The 18525-nt window shown below is 48.2% G+C and overlaps 1 protein-coding gene across 4 annotated transcripts in view; it reads left to right on the top strand.

The window, feature by feature from the left end:
* STRN3 (striatin 3) overlaps positions 1–9635 on the top strand; it is a 97346-nt gene extending 87711 nt beyond the window's left edge. For all 4 annotated transcript variants that reach the window (XM_040411178.1, XM_040411176.1, XM_040411177.1 and 1 more), the window contains one exon: positions 8664–9635. In XM_040411178.1, the coding sequence (XP_040267112.1) occupies positions 8664–8833 (170 nt within the window). In that variant the 3' untranslated portion in view covers positions 8834–9635. The remainder of the gene's footprint in view (positions 1–8663) is intronic.
* The last annotated feature ends 8890 nt before the right edge of the window (positions 9636–18525 follow it).

Genomic DNA, 18525 nt, shown 5'->3' with positions numbered 1-18525 from the left:
ATATTCCATTTAACGGATCTCCTAGCACCCCGACCGGGTACCTCCGTTGATAGATGCTCCTAGTGCTTCCAGAGGTCCCCAAGCACTCCACTTGACACCGTAAGCACTGCAGACCCCACGAACCGCCGAAGCTTGGTTGTGGTCTCACCGTCTCCTACCCACCCTGGACCTACGACAAGGCTCCAGTGGGTCAACCTCTCCCAAATCCAGAGAGCAGGAACAGCTCTTACAAGAGCTAGTAGTTATGCCAGTGTCGATGAGTTACCCAAACACCAGCCTCAACAAAGGGTAAAACAGGAACTCTTTATTTGAACACACATGCATTGATTTATACACATTTTCCAACAAGGTTACCACCCACAGGGTTTTGTAAAAACAGCCAATAACCACGTACAATACACTCCCACACAAAATCCTCCCCTCTGCCCGCGATACAATTACCTCACTCTGGGTTGATGCAATCATCACAGGCAGGAGAATACACAATGTCCTCTGTCCTGGAGACAACCGAGGCGTAATTCAATTATCTCTCAGGACAAAGGACATCGCCAATACACACAGAGACAATGGAACAGATCTTACTACTCAACGTATACAATGTCCTACCCTTTTCAATACACATAGTCATGTAACCTCCCAAAATGGCCCGAATTGGACCAGGGGTTCAAGTTAGTACAAGTTCTTTGTGAACAAAGGAAGCCTGGCTGATGAGGGCCCATAATCCTGGGGCAAGAGGCTGGTAGCCAGGCCCCTCCAAAACCCAGTGGCGAGGTTGGTTTCGCCACATTCCAGAAAAAACATTATTGCAGGGTTACAGGAATATGTACTTCTGGTGGTGGATTTTCTCCTCAGGCGCAGTTTTTTCTGCAGGTATCGGGGGTGTCGATGGGGGGCAAGTTCTCTCCCTCCATAGCTAACATTTTCATGGCATGGTGGGAGAGGAGCTTTCTCCTCATTGACACCCATCCGTTTTGGCATTGTATCAGGTGGTATGGCCGTTACATTGATGACCTGATCCTTGTTTGGACGGGTGATGTGACGGCCATACCGGCCTTTGGTTGCTACATTAACTCTTGTGTGGATACCATCTCGTTTAGTGTCCACCATGATTTACAGGAAATTTCTTTTTTGGATCTGCGCCTGAGGGGGGGGATCCTTCCACCAGTAAAATCCATACGTGTACTTATAGAAATCCTCTGGCAGGGAATACGACCCTACATGCCACATCTTGTCATCCCAGACATGTCATAGCGAACATACCGAGGGGCGAGATAATACGTGCAAGGAGGAACTGCACGGATGATAAAAGCGTCATGATTGAGGCTGAAAAGATTGCCCATAGACTACACAAGAGAGCTTATGCCAGAAGTCAGGTTGAGGATGTAATATGGCAGGTGTCCGAGATTGAAAGAGGGTCTCTGATCTATCCAGAGCAGGAGAGTGTGTCCAAGGGGTGTGAACTCCGTGATAATATTGCTAATAGAAACAAAAATAAAAATTTCTAAATTAATAGCAACAATAAAAGCAATCTGTTTGTTACACAGTATAGCACGGAGTTCACACAAATCTGTCACATCGTAAAGAGGCACTTTCCTGTTCTGGCATATGATAAAGAATGGACAGACACATAGTTGCGGATGGGGTTAAATGTGCAGCCAGAAGAGCGCCTACCATCGCAAACTATGTCAGTCCGAGCCTATACCAGGACAAGAAAAAATTGCAGCCAGTCTGGCTTACGACCAAAGGGAGCTATAGATGGACATCATAGATGCATATGTGGCACCCACATGTCGATCTCCAACACACTTGTTTCAGCTTCAATTGGTAGGATTTTTCAAATGAAAACATATCTCAATTGTAACACAACTTTTGCAGTTTACTTAATTACATGCAGAAAATGCAAACTGCAATATGTGGGTTGCACCACCAATGCCATCAAAACCAGAATACGCAAACACATTTCGCAATGTATCCAGCATATATTTTGCTGTCTGCCATGGTGGTGACACATCGGATCTAGTGGTACAGGGTATAGAAAGGGTCCTATTGCCCAAAAGAGGAGGAGATCACAAAAGAAAATGACTAAATAGAGAATCCTTTTGGATTTTCGCACTGAACACGCCCCAACCTGATGGTCTGAACAGACGTCTAGATCTAATTTTCTCGCCCAGTTTCCTTGGGGGACACAGAAGACCTTGGGTATAGCTCATCTCCCTAGGAGGCGTGACACTAAGTGAAGACTGTTAAGCCCCTCCTCCACAGCTATACCCTCAGCCTGGAGAGAGAGACTGCCAGTTTTTGCTTAGTGTCCAAGGAGGCAAGACACTCCCTGCTCTGCAGGGCTGCTTTCTCCTTGTTTCAATTTTAGTTTTTTAGTTTTTTATTTTATTTTTGTTCCAGATCATCAGGGATAACAGAGACGCACTAGACCTCTCTGTTCTCCCGGGGTTGAGCTGCGCCAGTGCCGGTCACCCGCACTGCTGCCTCCCCCACAGAAGGCAAGGTGGATCAGGGCAGCCTCGCTCCCCTACATCCCGCCAGCGCAAGGGTCGCCCGCACGCCAAGTCCCTCTCCCAGCGTCCTGCCACTACGGTGCCAGTAGCTGAAGGGGCGACCCTGCTGGAACGGACCGAGGGTGAAGACGACTATGGTGAGAGAGAGGCTTCTCCAGCCCTACGTCCCCCGTCCCCCCCCCGGTCTCCTGCGTGCCTGACCCTATACTGGGCCTATGGACCCTTCTGCCCATGCTAGACCTAGGCTGGCTCCTGGGCTGTCGCAGGGCGACATTCTGCTCCCTCTCTCCTGGCCTCCAGGACATTGGCACCCTTCTCCCTACAAGAAGAATGCCTAGGGAGCTGCGGAGGTCCGCAACTAGCTGCCCCTGATGGAGGGGTTATGCAGGCGTCCACCCTCACAGACCCGGTCTCAGGGTCCCCCTCCCTCTTACCGGCCACTACTTCAGGGCCAGAGGGCCCGCGCCTTGCTGCCACTGACCCTCCCTACTCTCACGGACACCGTTCCAGGGGAAAGGAGGTTGTAGCTGCCGGCCATATGGAGCGCTGTTCTAGGCAGGTGCCCGCTCCAGGGGTGAAATGGCTGCCGGGTGCAGGGTCCTCCCTTCCGGACAGCTGGGTGGGCACCGTGGCCTGCAAAATGAGCGCTTCAACAGCCCCGGCCGACCGTCGGAACAAAACTTGTGTTCCACTTCAAGGCCGCGATCCCGCTCTATCCGGGTCCCCGGCTCGCGGGGTGGGCACCCGCGGCCGGTATGTGCCGCTCCGTAGGCCCGGCTGGTACTTTAAGTACTGTGCGGCCCCGGTCATCCGGGCGCCGCTAAAAATTTAGGCCCCGGCTCTTACGGCCCGCGGGGTGGGCACCCGCGGCCGGTATGTGCCGCTCCGTAGGCCGGCCGGTACTTTAAATACTGTGCGGCCCCGGTCAGCCGGGCGCCGCTAAAAATTTAGGCCCCAGCTTCACGCTACTAGGCCGCAAATTCAGGCCTCTGTTGGAGGGGGCTGGAACTTCTCCAGGCGCGAATTCTTCCCGCCTGGAGGTTCCCCCGCCCCCAGAGGATCGCAGTGCCGCCCCCCAGGCCGGATCCCTGTTAACCCTTTGGGTACAGGCCGGCTTCCGATGAGCCTGTATGGGTGGATCTGTGCCCTGTAGGTGGCCCCCCCCTTTTATTTTATTTTTTTCTGCCTCAGTGAGGCTGTGTGTTAAAAAAAAAAAAAAAAAAAAAAAAAAAGAAAGTTTTTATTATATATATGACTTGTGGGCTGCGCAGGACGCTGCAGCCTCATCTCAGAGTGCTGCCTGTATACATGCCCCCCTTCCATAGGCGGCATGGTGTCGCGCTCCCCGGCTGCGGCGCTGCCAGGGTCTTTTTTCCCCTTCTAGGTGGTTTTCTTGCCCTTTCCGCGCTACGGCGCTGGTCAAGTGCATGCCTTTTCTGTAGGCAACATTCGTCACCCTCTCCAGTTATGGTGCCTGCCATGTGCAGGACCCCCCTCCTGGGCGGGATACTGCACTCTCCCTAACTGCGGGTTGGCCTTGTGCATGATCCCCCTTTCATTGGCGGCCTACTGCAGTTTCTCCGGATACAATGCTGGCCATGTGCACGACCCCCTTCCATAGGTGGAACACGGCACTCTCACTGGGTTCGCTGCTGGCCATGTGCGTGCCCCCCTTCCATAGGTGGAACACGGCACTCTCACTGGATTCGCTGCCTGCCATAGGCATGACTCCCTTCTGTGGACGGCATTCGGCACTCTCACTGGATTCACTGTCAGCCATGTGCATGACCACCTTACATAGGCGGTATGATGTACTCTCATTGGATTCACTGCCGGCCTTGGGTATGCCTCCTTCCCGGGTGGCGGCATACATACACTCCCTCGGTCGGTGGTTGTTCTCTCGCCGGTACATTGTTGGCCATGTGCATGACCCCTATACATAGCGGGGTGCTTGCACTCTCTCTGGATCCGCGGCCGGCCATATGCATGACCCCTCTTCTGTGGGCGGTGTACGCACTCTCACTGGATTCGCTGCCGGCCATGGGCATGCCTCCTTCGGTGGCATACACTCTTTCTCACCGACTGCTCGCATTCTCCCTGGATGCGATGCTGGACATGTGCATGACCCCCCCCCCCCCCCTTCCTTTTCTGGGCGGCATACTACACTCTCACCAGATACGTTGCTGGCCTTGAGCATGGCCTCTAACATGGCCTCTAACATGGGTGGAACGCTTGCGCTTCCATTGGATACGGTGCTGGCCTTGTGCGTGACCACCCCTCATTCCATGGGTGGAATTTTGCACGCTCACAAGATTCAAGGCTGTCCTTGTATGTGCTGTACTGGACTTGCACATGTTCCCCTTCATTGGCGGAGTAGTTACACTCTCACGAAATTTCGGGTTGGGTGAATTGTTGCACACTCACTTAATGCTAAGATAGCCCTGTGCATGCCCCCCTTTTTCACTAGGTGGACCTCCTGCGTTCCTGCTGGATACTGTGTGGCCATGTGCATGGCGCCTTTCTGGGCGAAGTATGGTATGCCCTACTTCTCTGACGTAGGTACGGCCTTGGGCATCACCCCCTTTTTGGGGCAGGCCTTTGCATTCTTGCCCACTGCAGTTTGCCAGGTACATTTCCCCCCTTTTTCGGGGCGGTCAGTTTGCGTTCCATCGCATACCATACTAGTCTTGTGCATAACTCCTTTCAGTTTGCACTCCCGTAGATACTGTGGCACTCTGTGGCTGGCCCTCTTCGCTGAGTGATATATTTTTGCAGTGAGCGGACGTTCTTGTGCGTTGTTTCCTTCTCGTCCCGTAGGTGGGTTGGCCTTCTCACTGCTTACGGGGCTACTCGTACGTATGCCTCCTTTCCTCCTGCGACATACTTTTTCTCTTGGGATACGATGATTGCCGCAAGCCTTGCACTATTCTCTAAGGAGATCATTCTGTCCATCTGTGTAAGCCTAAGGTGTTGTCCAATAAACAACAAATGAATACCTTATATTTAAGTAGACGGGCTCTACTGTTCGCTACTGCACAGAGCTGGGTGGTACTCATTCATTTCGTTGGCCCATTTGTCCTTCCGCGGCATTGTTTCCCTGTGCTAGTGGTCACATGGTCGAGAGCGCTGTCTGCAGCGCCCTTCGCATTTTATGTTGGCTCTGGCGGGACTACGGTCCCCTCGCCTAATACCATTTCCTCCTCTTCGGGTGCAGTGTGGTATGATTCTTTCCGGATTGGCGCCCTCGGTGCTTCAGTCTGATCTGCTACCAGGTTCGGGCCGCTATTCTTGGAAAGGTCACCCAACTTCTCTTGGGTGCTCGCTTATACAGGTCTGGGGGACCTCCACCTTGGGTTCTTCAGGGTATTCGCCTTCTGCGAGGCGGTGAACCGGGCGTCTCTGTGTAGCGGTGTTCTGCTTTTGAGCTGTCCTATGGCCTCTCTGTTGCCCACTCCCCCTTTCGGTTGGAGGGTGTTATTCCGGCCTCTGTCTCGCCTGCCTTTTCTCGCCGGCTCTGTTTGGCTCCCACTCGGTACAGATCATTCCGATGTGGCGTCTGTTCCGGCCACGCTTCAGAGGCTGTTCCTTCACTGCCCTTCCCTCTGGGGAAAGCATGGTTGTTCATGTGGATGGTTCTGGTGTTCCTTTTGAGTCTCCCTTGTCCACACTGGCTGTACTAGCTGTGTGCCTAGTTACCGGGTCTACCGTTTTCTGTCCTCCCGCTGGGTGCAGATTGCGTTTTTTCCATTTTAGGCAATGTTTCTGCTTTGGATTCACCTTCTCGGTAACTTGGGAGGACTACCATTTGGTCAGGATTGTCTTTTAAATCTCCCACACCGGAACTGTAGTCCGTCTTCCTGTGGTGGCTACATTGGCTTCGGCTTTAGCCTGTCTTGTCCTGGCGGTTGCTGGGCGGACCCTTCGGTTCCTGTCCGTTTGTCCTTCTGCTTCCCCACTCTGGGGGGATACGGGACAACCTTGCTCGGGGGCCGACGGGACCAGTTCTACCGACTGTTCTACCCGTGTTACGGGTCTGCGCCTGATCATTGGGTTTTCACCCGCTTGCCCAGGCAACTCTAGTGGGCTCGCTAGTGTTCGCTTCTAGCCGAGTTTTTCGTCCAGGATCTGTGGTAGGACTTAGGGTTTTACCTGGGGTTCTGTGGGAAGCTGGGCGTTCCCCCACTCTGCCTTTCTCCATGGTTCTGTCTTTCTCCAGTCCGGCCTGGACCTGGGGCTGGGACTCTGTTGCTTGAAGTATCAAGTGTCATTCCTGTCCTTCCTCTTTCAGCGTTCCCAGGCCCTCTGGGCCTGTCAGGAACTTCTTCCATGGAGCGGCTCTTGGGTTCCTTTGTACTGTCCTCCGGTACCGTCCTGGGAACTACATACTAGGCTCTTGGCGCTCCAATTTTTCCTTGGAGCCGTTACAGAAGTTCCCTCTACTAACAGTTGGGTTTCTGTAGCCATCGTGTCTCTGATGGGTGCCTGAGTGGCGGCCCTTCTTGTTCCGAGCCTTCTGTCTTCCCCCAGGACAGGGCTGTTCTCCATTCCGTCTCTTCCTTCCTTCTGAAGATGGTGTTTGTCTTTCATTTCATTGAGGCAGTCGTCCTCCCCTTCCCACCCCAGGGAACGTTGGAGATCTCCGACTCTTGTCGACATTCGGTCTCTTGTGTTTCCAGGAGGTCCGTGCAAAGGGTTGACGGCCTCCAGGGTGGCTTTCCTCCGCTTTCTCAGAGTGGCTCTTGTTGTGGTTGCCGCACCAAGGGCAGGGTTCTGCTTTTGGTGTCACCATTCATTTGGCCAGAGTTGTCGGTTTTTTCCTGGGCCGGAGGCATTAGGCTTCGGCCATGCATTTGTGCAAGGCGGTCACTGGTCTTCCTTGCACACCTTACCGAGTTCTACAGGGTGCATACTCGGGCTTCGGCGTATGCTGTTTCGGGCCGCCTGGTCTGCAGGCGGCGGGTTTTTTGATGCCTTCGGGTGCTTCGCCTTGGTGCTGTGGTCCCTCCCCCTTTGGACTGCTTTTGAACGTCCCAAGGTCTTCTGTGTCCCCCAAGGAAACTGGGCGAGAAAACGAGATTTTTGTATAACTTACCAGTAAAATCTCTTTCTCGCTCTTTCCTTGGGGGACACAGCACCCACCCATTCTTTGTTCTTCTCTGACTGTTTCCGAGTTTGTTTACCCTTTGGGTAGTTGGCTTGTTGGTTCCAATTTTTGGACTTTGCCTTTTCTCACTACTTGGACACGCAACTGGCAGTCTCTCTCTCCAGGCTGAGGGTATAGCTGTGGAGGAGGGGCTTAACAGTCTTCACTTAGTGTCACGCCTCCTAGGGAGATGAGCTATACCCAAGGTCTTCTGTGTCCCCCAAGGAAAGAGCGAGAAAGAGATTTTACTGGTAAGTTATACAAAAATCTCGTTTTGCATCAATAAACCTATATCGTCAGTGTTCCTGCATCTCCTAATCTTCTCTCTCAAAAAACTCCCTCCTTTATTCTTGTTTCCTATAGCCATTACATGTTTCATGCATTTTTGTATGGGCTTTTTTATTGTCTAGTGTGTGGTTTTCTTTTTTTCTCATGTTTTTGTCCACAGGCGTGGCGTCTTTTAGAGGGTGTCTGCAGTCATGTGACTACAATTAGTGAAAACAGGGGCAGTCCCTCTAGAAATACTGCCACTTTTTAATGTCGTATCGTGTCATGAGTAAGGGCTTGAATTGTCTTCAGTAGCCTGAAACGCGTAGACAACGACTTTGTAACTGGATGGGATTTTTACCGCAAGCAAAATAAACATTTCCTTTACTGAAGTGGAGCTGGATTTCTTGAGCCACATTGTACTACGTTACCCGGGCCTGACACGGGTCCTCCGTGCTCACAGGTGAAGGTGGGGCAGGTGAGAGCTGCTGAACTTTCCTTTTTTTCTAGCTTGAGTATAGGTCATCAGTATAAAACCCTTGCACAACCCCTTTAAGTCCCCGTTCAACTTGGGGGTTGCATAGATTAATAACTTGCTATTATGCATTATAATAACTTGGCATTCATAAGAGATTTGGTTTTGTTTTTGAATAATCTTAGAAGTAAATCCTCAAGGATACTTGGTGATCAAGATACCTTCACCTGTTCATCCAGTCTCGTTGTGTGCATGTATCTTTTAGGCCATGACAGCTCTATTCGCTTGTGGAATCTGGACAGCAAGACTTGCGTACAGGAAATTACTGCCCATCGCAAGAAGTTGGACGAGTCGATATACGATGTTGCCTTTCACCCATCCAAAGCATTCATCGCCAGTGCTGGAGCAGATGCTCTGGCCAAGGTTTTCGTGTGACCCTTCCATATCCCTCCCCTCCTGTCCTTACACAGTGCCACAAGTGCATTTTGGAACAAAAATGAAGGTCACTTGCAGTATTTAACCAAGTTCTTACAACATCACTGCCAAGAGGAATTTTCTCCAGTGCCGACACTACAAGATGACTCCTGCAGAATGGGGGGATACTGGTTACCGCACCCGTCTGGCGCTAGCCTCTTCATCTTCTCATTTATCAGGATGGCTCTATCCAGGGCTTTAGTTACTGTACTCTAATCCCTCTTTTTGTCACAGTAACCAGTATTCACAGCCCCATGCAGAGCGTGTCTCTCCTTTTATTATATGTACGATAAATATTCTCTTCTACAATCGATATGGAGAAAAAGGAAAAAAAAAATCTTATTATTTTTTTGCACCTTTAACTTCAGGTCCTGGGTGTGTGAATCAAGAGCTCAACTAACATGGGGTTATGGAGCAGCTTAGCAAATTTGGAATATGCTGTAGTGTATCCAGTGGTTTGTTCATGCCAGACAGTTACAATGCAATAAAGAAATCACAGTTTCCCTGGAACTTGAAAGGACTTAGAGGAGCAAGGAAGCCTGCTCTGCACTATGCTACCCAGTTCAGATTGCAATACCTTGATAGAATGTAGCCATTTGTTTTAAAGGCTGGCATTGTAGAATTCAGTGTCTGGCTGCCAATGAAGGGATTTTATTTTATTTTTAACTTTGTCTCTGTTCTTGGACAGTGCTAGTGTGTTACTATATATTTTTTAACATTAGTCCTGCATATATACAGGTTTTGACCTACTATTTTTATGCTTTCTATTTTTAAGCTGTCACAGAATTGCAGTGTTTTTATCGGGGTCGTACAAACCTGAGAATGAAATGAATTTTAATGTATTTTTTGCTTTCATGTTATTCCTTTTTTCTTTATCTAAAATCACATTTATCCAATTTTTTTCCTTTTTTATATATAATTATTTTTATTTTTGTTATACCCTGCATCCCTTTATAAGGCCAGAAGGTCTGGCGTTTGAGAGCTAAACACAACTGGGTGGTTTCACACTAACAAGTAGTTTCTTTTTTAACTGGCAAGAGGGGTTCCATATGCTTTTCTCATTGCACCTCCACCCCTTTTTAACAATTGCAGCATTCTATCACTGTGTGATATTTTGTATGTTTACTTTATTTACGAGTTAATTTATCCAGTCGTTTCCCAGCTAAGTTACAATGGCTTAATGTTATTTATTTCAGCTTTATATTTGTTTTTGTTCATGTGACACAGGACTTGCATTATTTGTGGGACACAGAGAGAAGTTTCTTGAAGCATGACCGAAGGCCATTATTTACTTTGATATTTAAAATCCGAGTACTGAGCAAGGCAAAATTGCCATTGCAAAATGGAGCCCATGATATCTCTTCCTACCCCTCCCCCCAAAAAAGAAAACAGGTTGACAAACGCTTGCTCCGTGGCAATTTTTGCACTTTAAATATATGCTTTACCTTGTAGTGCACCACAACTAAACACCGTAGAGGGTCTAGACCTCCCTGCATTCATTTTTATTCTTTTTTTTTTGTTTTTTGTAATTGAACCTTGGTATTCTCCTCTGTTACTTCTCATGTCTTCAGATTCATCGTCTTTTTCTTAATTTCTCTTCAAGCATTATTCAGTTTCTGGTATTGACAAACGATTTTAATTTGTGTTACACGCATGACTAAAACAATTTCACATATTTTTTCTAGTCTTCCACAAAAGGAAAAAAAAATCCGCTGAGTTTGCGCGTTTTTGTAAGGTTTTTGTTTTACGAACTGCAAATCAACAAGTTTTTAAGATTGTACCACAAAAAGCAGTACAGTTGTTGAGAAATAATGTATATAAAATGCATATAATAAATATTAAATGGTGTACCTGTATACATTTGCATTGATTGACACATCCTATTGACATCATGACAGGTAATGAGATATTTTTGTAAATAATTTCTATATTTGTTTATATGAAACTTCTCATCACGGGAGCCTATTAAACTGTGTATTTATGTTAACTCCGCATTAACTAGCATAGTGTAGTTCTGTTTTATATAGATGAAATTATGCAGAAAAGTTTATATTTTTATTTTATTCTTGAAATAAACTCCTGCATGTTATGATGAAACCCTTTTGATCCTTTAGAGGCACTAACCACAAGGAGTATTTTTTCCTTCCCATTTTGAGAAACAAAATGAAATAAAAACTTCTAACCTCCTTAATAGCCATCTTCTAATTTTCTGATATAACTGTGGGAGTTCAAGGGCGTGCCAGCTGTACAGTTCACGTGTTTAGCCGTGAAGTTAATTTAAAAACCTAAGTAAATACCACAGTTGGTGTGCCACTTTACATAAGATATTTAATAATAAGTTATGTACTCTGACTGTTCTACTTTTTGGTCTGAGAAAATCTTCAGACTTTTTCGATATATTGTAGGCATTAACAATACAGCCACTGGTCTTGTGCTTGCCCAGTAGCAAAATGCAACTTGTCATTGGTCATCTGCATGCGATATCTTTTATTTTATTTTTTCTTTAAAAGAGGACCTTTCGCCACCGCTGACATGTCTGTTTTAGTAAATAATTGTATTCCACATGAACTGACTATTCGGGACCATCTATTCTTTTGACTATTTGTTGTGCCATTCTTCTACTATTCTTGCTAGAAGTTTGTCTGACATTGTCCAGTGAGAGCTGCCAGTGGCAGGCTGGGCAGGGACACACCCCAACTGGTAACACCCATCTGTACCTTTATCCATAAACTTCTAGCAGGAATAAGAGAATAATGGCACAGCATAGTCATATGAATAGATTTCGCAGAGGAATGCAAGTAGCTAATAAAAGACATGTTAGGAGAGATGACAGGTTCCTTTTAAGAGTGGTAGACTGCATGATTGGAAACACTATTACATAGACCTGTAGCATAATAACTCTAATTTCCAGTTAATGTTCATGCAACTGATTTGCAACAAATGTATCTATAAAAAAAAAACAACAAGAAAACGTAGTGTCACATGTCAGTCATGCCCGAAAGTCACTTCATTAGGGGGTGTCTGCAGAGAATGCAAGAATGTGAACTTCAATGTCCCCACTATACAGTAGTTAACATCTAGAGCTTTCTCGTTAATGGCATTGGGGGACACAGCACCATGGATATAAGCCCAGCTACCACTAGGAGGCACTAGATATCAAAAAAGGTTTGCTCCTCCCAGGTGGGCTATACCCTCTCCATAGCACTAGGCTATTCAGTTTTAGTCTAGTGTCCATAGGAGGCAGACATGACCTGCTCTGTTTTTCGCAGGTCTTGCTGCTTTTTTTTTAATTTTTTATCTCTTTCCTTTCTTCTGCAGGTCTCGACCTGCCACAGGATGGGGCTCCATCGTGGATTTCCACCTTAGATTCACCCCCTGCAGGTGCGTATTCAGTTACCTCGCCGGTCACCCAGTCCACATTGACTGCATCCGCAGTGGCATGCCGGCATTCCCACGGTCCCCGTGTTGAGTCTGCCCATGGGGGTGACCCTGCGGCACCCGAAGACATCGGACGGTGGGTATTTCCCCCTGCCTCCCTGTTCCACAGTTAGTGGGGGTCCTGGGTGAGGTCCCCTGTCATGGCCAGGGGGTGGGATCCACCTTGTTTGGGGGTCCGGGGTGCTATTGCCCCTTCTTTAAACCCTTCTCCCCCAGGTGGGGAGGAATTTCTCTCTCTGGGAGGGGGGGGGGGGGGGCCTTTTCTCTCTTTCCACTCCCTCCTTCTCCCCCCAGGGCTCATTTTCTCTTCGCCCTGGCCATTCCGCTTCGTTTGCGGCCTCCCCCCATCCACTCCCCAGCCTCTTATCTACTTTAGTTCCCGACTTTTACCAGGTCTAGGCTGCGTTTTTCTCCGGCCCCTGGTGCTCCATTTAGTCCGAGCCACCCCTTTCTGGGCGTAGCTTCCCCCTTCTACCCTCCTCACCCAATTTCTTCTTCTGGAAGGCCCCATGGTCCGCCCCGCCGACGGCGCTGCATTCCCAGCCGCCTCATAAATCGAGGCCTCGGCTTTTGAGCCTGCTAGGCTGCGCTCGTCCCGCCCCCCTCTTGGTTTCCCAGACTTCTTACATAGCAGCACCTCTTCGGAACACAGCACCTGGGGTCTGGTAGGACAACCTCTGGCTGGCGTTTTTTTCCTTTTTCCAGTCTCCCACTCAGCCCTTTGCCTTACCCCTGGGGTCGCCACTTGATTACATGCGCCCGTTGCGCTAAAGGGTTGCCACGCGGTCAGCCTGTCCCTGTTTGTGCGTAGTAGCTCCCAGGCACTCTCATGACGCCCTGACCTACTACTGTCAGTCTCTCCTGACTGGGCCTCTTCCCTGTACCAAGCCATAGGGAATCCTGTCCGACTCTCCCAATCTATGGCAGAGTCGCTGCTCCGACTGCCTGCCCAAAATTGCAGCCACCTCTGCCCTCCCAGGGACCCTTCCGCAGATGGGGCACACTCTGCTAGGTCCCGCCAACTACCTCTGGTTGTCACAACCATGTCCCGCTCCTCCTCGGCATCCTCAGGTCTTTTCCAGGACAGGTCTGAGGCTGGTGACAAATCCTTCCTTGCCATTCCATTTGCTGCCTCGGGGGACACCTCTGCTCCAATTCTCTCTTGTTCTAATGTGCAACAAGCAGCCACATTGCTCCCTTCATAGGTAGAGTACCTGTACCATCTTCAGATGCTGTAGTCATTACACCTTTCTGGTGCTCCATCTTCAGAGGCTATAGCCATGTGTTATGCCTGGTTCTAGTGTACACCAAGTAGCCACATTGCTCCCTTTAGAGGTAGAGTACCTGTACCAACTCCAGATTTGCTGTAGCCGTTACACCTCTCTGCTTCTATTATGCACCATGCAGCCCTATTTCTTCCTTTTCAGGTGAGGTATAGAGGCCATCTTCTAATGCGGTAGCCATTGCACTTCTTTGGTTCTAGTGCGCGCCACGCAGGCATCGCTCCCCTCTTAAGTGGAGTTCCTGTACCATCTCCAGATGCTGTACCCTTTACACCTGTCTGGTTTTAAGTCTGCACTACACAACGTATTTCTCCCTTATTAGGTAGACTACCTGTACAGCCTCCATATACTGTAGCATTTCCAAATGCTGTAGCTATGTTCCATACATTATAGTGAGCACCATGCAGCCAGATTACTCCTATTATAGTATCTCACTCTGTTCTGCTTCTAGCATACCTGGTATCCATATGTCTCCCCCCTTCCTGGGCGAAGTACAGTTGCTTTGTTAGTTTCAGTATATGGCTGGCCTGTTCAGATCTGACACCAGGTGCAGTTCCTCCTGAACCAGGCCCTCTAGTCTTCTCTTTGCCTCTGTATTGGGAATGATTTTTACTTTATTGCCTGACGCACTATTTAACAAGACTCCCCAGTCCTGTTATGCACCAGACAACTACTCTCCCTCCGCCGTGGGAAGGTTGTTGGCTGGCATGCTAGGTTTGTTCTTTGTCAACCCTGTAAAGTACTACTGCATGCTGCACAGCCGTGTTACCCCATTTCATGATGGAGTACTCACGTTGATATTACTGCTTCTCTGCTTTCTATTCAGAGTTACATGGCACAGTCCTTGCAGAATACAGGGGTCACCACTGGATGACTGACGGACGAGTTTGAAAAGCTGCAGTACAGTAATACTTACCAGACCAGAATTAACCCCTTGTGTGCCGAAAAAGCTGCTTCTGTGCCCCAGTCAGTGACACAGATCAGTTCTGTGCCTCATCAACAGCCTGTCATCAGTTCTGTGCCTCATCCCCTGCCTCGTACATAATTAACCCCTTCAGTACTGATTTGCCACTCTTCTGTGCCTGATTTGCCCCCCCCCCCCCCCCCCCAGTCAGTGATTAGTCCTGTCATCATTACCTTATCCAGACACCTTTCACTACTGCAATCAAGACACCTGTCACTCCAGTCTGTCCGTGCAATCAAGACACCTGTCACTCCAGTCTGTCCGTGCAATCAAGACACCTGTCACTCCAGTCTGTCCGTGCAATCAAGACACCTGTCACTCCAGTCTGTCCGTGCAATCAAGACACCTGTCACTCCAGTCTGTCCGTGCAATCAAGACACCTGTCACTCCAGTCTGTCCGTGCAATCAAGACACCTGTCACTCCAGTCTGTCCGTGCAATCAAGACACCTGTCACTCCAGTCTGTCCGTGCAATCAAGACACCTGTCACCCCCAGTCTGTCCGTGCAATCAAGACACCTGTCACCCCCAGTCTGTCCGTGCAATCAAGACACCTGTCACCCCCAGTCTGTCCGTGCAATCAAGACACCTGTCACTCCCCAGTCTGTCCGTGCAATCAAGACACCTGTCACTCCCCAGTCTGTCCGTGCAATCAAGACACCTGTCACCCCCCAGTCTGTCCGTGCAATCAAGACACCTGTCACCCCCAGTCTGTCCGTGCAATCAAGACACCTGTCACCCCCAGTCTGTCCGTGCAATCAAGACACCTGTCACTCCAGTCTGTCTGCCCGTCAAGACACCTGTCACTCCAGTCTGTCTGCCCGTCAAGACACCTGTCACTCCAGTCTGTCTGCCCGTCAAGACACCTGTCACTCCAGTCTGTCTGCCCGTCAAGACACCTGTCACTCCAGTCTGTCTGCCCGTCAAGACACCTGTCACTCCAGTCTGTCTGTTCAATAAAGACATCTGTGACTCCAGTTTTTCCGTTCAATAAAGACACCTGTCACACACACTCCCAAATTACATAAAAAATTTATTTTTTTTAATATGTCAATAGGTGTGCCATCCTCCTGTGTGTATATACTCGTGTCCTGTGCTTGAGTGCCACCATTCTGTAAAATAGAAGTCTCTTATGCCCCATGTGGATTTGTGCCACCTAATACTGTAAAATAATACATGAATTAATCCCTTTTCTGCCGCAGTAAGGATATTGGCACTACTCTGTGCCCCATACTAGACCCCTGGCTCATCGCCAGCCATCTGTGCTACCTGTGACACCTGTCAATAACTACCAAGTGACTCAGGGAGTTTTTATCCTATCCTAAAGGATATACAGTATTTTAGTTTGCCTTTCTATTTTTTTTAAAAAAGACAAAAAAAATATCTACGTTAGTTTACAGTTTAGTACTTTCACACTTGCGTTTTTCTTTTCCTGCATAGAGTTCCGTCAAAGGGGCTCTATACCGGAAAATAACTGATCAGTTTTATCCCCATGCATTCTGAATAGAGAGTAATCCGTTCAGTTTGCATCAGGATGTCTTCAGTTAAGTCGTTTTGACTGATCAGGCAAAAGAGAAAACCGCAGCATGCTACGGTTTTCTCTCCGGCGAAAATAAACTGAAGACTTGCCTGAATGCCGGATCCGGCATTTTTTCCCATAGGAATGTATTAGCGCCGGATCCGGCATTCAGAATGCCGGATCCGGCCTGCGCATGCGCAGACCGGTAAAAATGTGAAAAAATGTACAAGACGGATCCATCTGTCCGCATGACAAGCGGAGAGACTGATCCATCCTTGCAATGCATTTGAGACGGATCCGTCGCACAAATGCTTTCAGTCAGCGGCGGATCCGGCGGGCAGTTCCGACTACGGAACTGCCCGCCGGATCACACTGCCGCAAGTTTGAAAGTAGCCTAAAATGACTAAACGGCTTTTCACTGCCGAAGAGGCATATGCTATGCTTTTTGAGGACACTGACTCCAACAGTGGAGATGAAGTGACATTTTTAGTTTCATCTTCCTCAAATGATTCATCTAATGATGAACCCCCTCGTAAGCGTCCTAGGGGTAGTGCGCAGTCGCAGCCCCATACAAGTGACTCTTCATGGATCCCCGCAGATAACTATGTGCCCCAGGTGCCTGAATTTACAGCCACTCCAGGCATCAATGTAGATACCACAGGTTTCAGTGAAATAAATTTTTTCCAATTATTCTTCACTGATGACCTAATTAACTTGATGGTGGAACAAACAAATTGTCCCCCGGTTCTGGGTATAAGTGGGAAGATAGTATGGGATTTAGTCCACCCCTTGCTGGACCACGGATACCATCTGTATTTGGACAACTTTTACAATCGTGTCCCTCTCCTGAAGTCCCTTGCTGCCAGAGGCATAGGCACATGTGGCACAATTAGAAGAAATCAAAAAGGTCTCCCTAAATCCTTTATAGACCAGACAGTGCGTCGCGGGGAAAGCAGGGCAGTTTGCTCAGAAAATTTGATGCTGCTAAAATACAAGGTCAAACGGGATGTTCTTGTGTTAACTACCATCCATGCAGATCAGTCCACCCCAGTCCGAGGAACCACAGAGCAGAACATCAAGCCTGTGTGTATCCAGGATTACAACAAGTTCATGGGTGGAGTGGATCTTTCAGACCAGGTACTACAGCCCTACAGTGCCTTAAGAAAATCTAAGGTGTGGTACAAAAAATTAGCTGTGTACCTAACCCAAGTGTCACTATATAATGCCTTTGTCATCCACAGAACAGCTGGTCATGGGGGGACCTTCTTGGAATTCCAGGAAAAAAAAATAAAAAAAATAGGTTTTTGGGCTTCAGGAAGGAGAGGGCAGTTTTTCAGCCGGCAGTGCTTCTGGGCAGCATTTCCCTGGAGTACTTCCTCCACCACTCACTACTGTCAGACCTGCCCCTCTAAACCGGGCCTCTGCATTGGAGAGTGCTTTCAAGTTCATCATACCTCCACTGATATCCACTAAGTCCATTTCACAAATTTCTTAATTAATCTATGGCAAGACATTTTCAGTTGAGCATTTTTCCATTTGGCAATCCAATAATAGCTCCCCCCCCCAAAAAAAAAATTCCCATTATACCCCTAGATGAATACATTGAAAGGTGTCATTTTATTAAATAAGGCATTTCTTCAATTTCTTTTTATGTTCTGGCACCCCTAGAGCCTAGTTTTTGCTGTTTTCACTGTTGGGGTGCCTCAGGGTGTCTTCAAAATTATTCCAGCGAAATCTGCCTTCCAAAAGCCACACGGTGTTCCTCCCCTTCTGAGCTCCGCTGTGTGATCATACAGCACTTTACAACCACATATGGGGTATTGACGTATTCAGGAGAAAATGGGTAACAGATTATGGGGTGCATTTTCTCCTGATACCCCTTGTTTGGGCCTAAAGCGAGATATTCTTGTAAAATATGAAATTTTTAATTCTCACTGCCAAGTCTTTCTAAATTCTATGAAACGGCTATTGGGCCAAAGGGCTCAGTGCACCCCATGAAAAATTCCTTGGGGGGTGTATTTTCCATAATGCGGTCACTTTTTTTTTCACTGTTGGGGTGCCTCAGGGTGTCTTCAAATGTGGCTGAAAATAATTCTGCGAAATCTGCCTTCCAAAAGCCACACAGTGTTCCTCTCAGTCTAAGCCCCGCTGTGGCCCCATATAGCACTTTATGACCACATATGGGGTGTTTCTGTAAACTTAAGAATCAGGGTAACAAATATTGAGGTTTATTTTGCTGTTAACCCATGCTGGGTTGCAGGAGAAATGGATCTAAATGGAAAAATATGCAAAAAATGTGAAATTTAAAAAAATTTACCGCCATTTTCCATTAAGTCTGGTGGAACACTTAAAGGGTTAACAACGTTTGTAAAATCAGTTTTGAATACCTTGAGGGGTGTAGTTTCTACAATGGGGTCATTTTTGGGTGATTTCTATTATATAAGTAATACT

This window comes from Bufo bufo, chromosome 11 (assembly GCF_905171765.1).
Source record: "Bufo bufo chromosome 11, aBufBuf1.1, whole genome shotgun sequence".
NCBI lineage: Eukaryota > Metazoa > Chordata > Amphibia > Anura > Bufonidae > Bufo > Bufo bufo.
The sequence above is the reverse complement of the archived record's forward strand: the minus strand, read 5'-3'. Positions and strand labels throughout refer to the sequence as shown.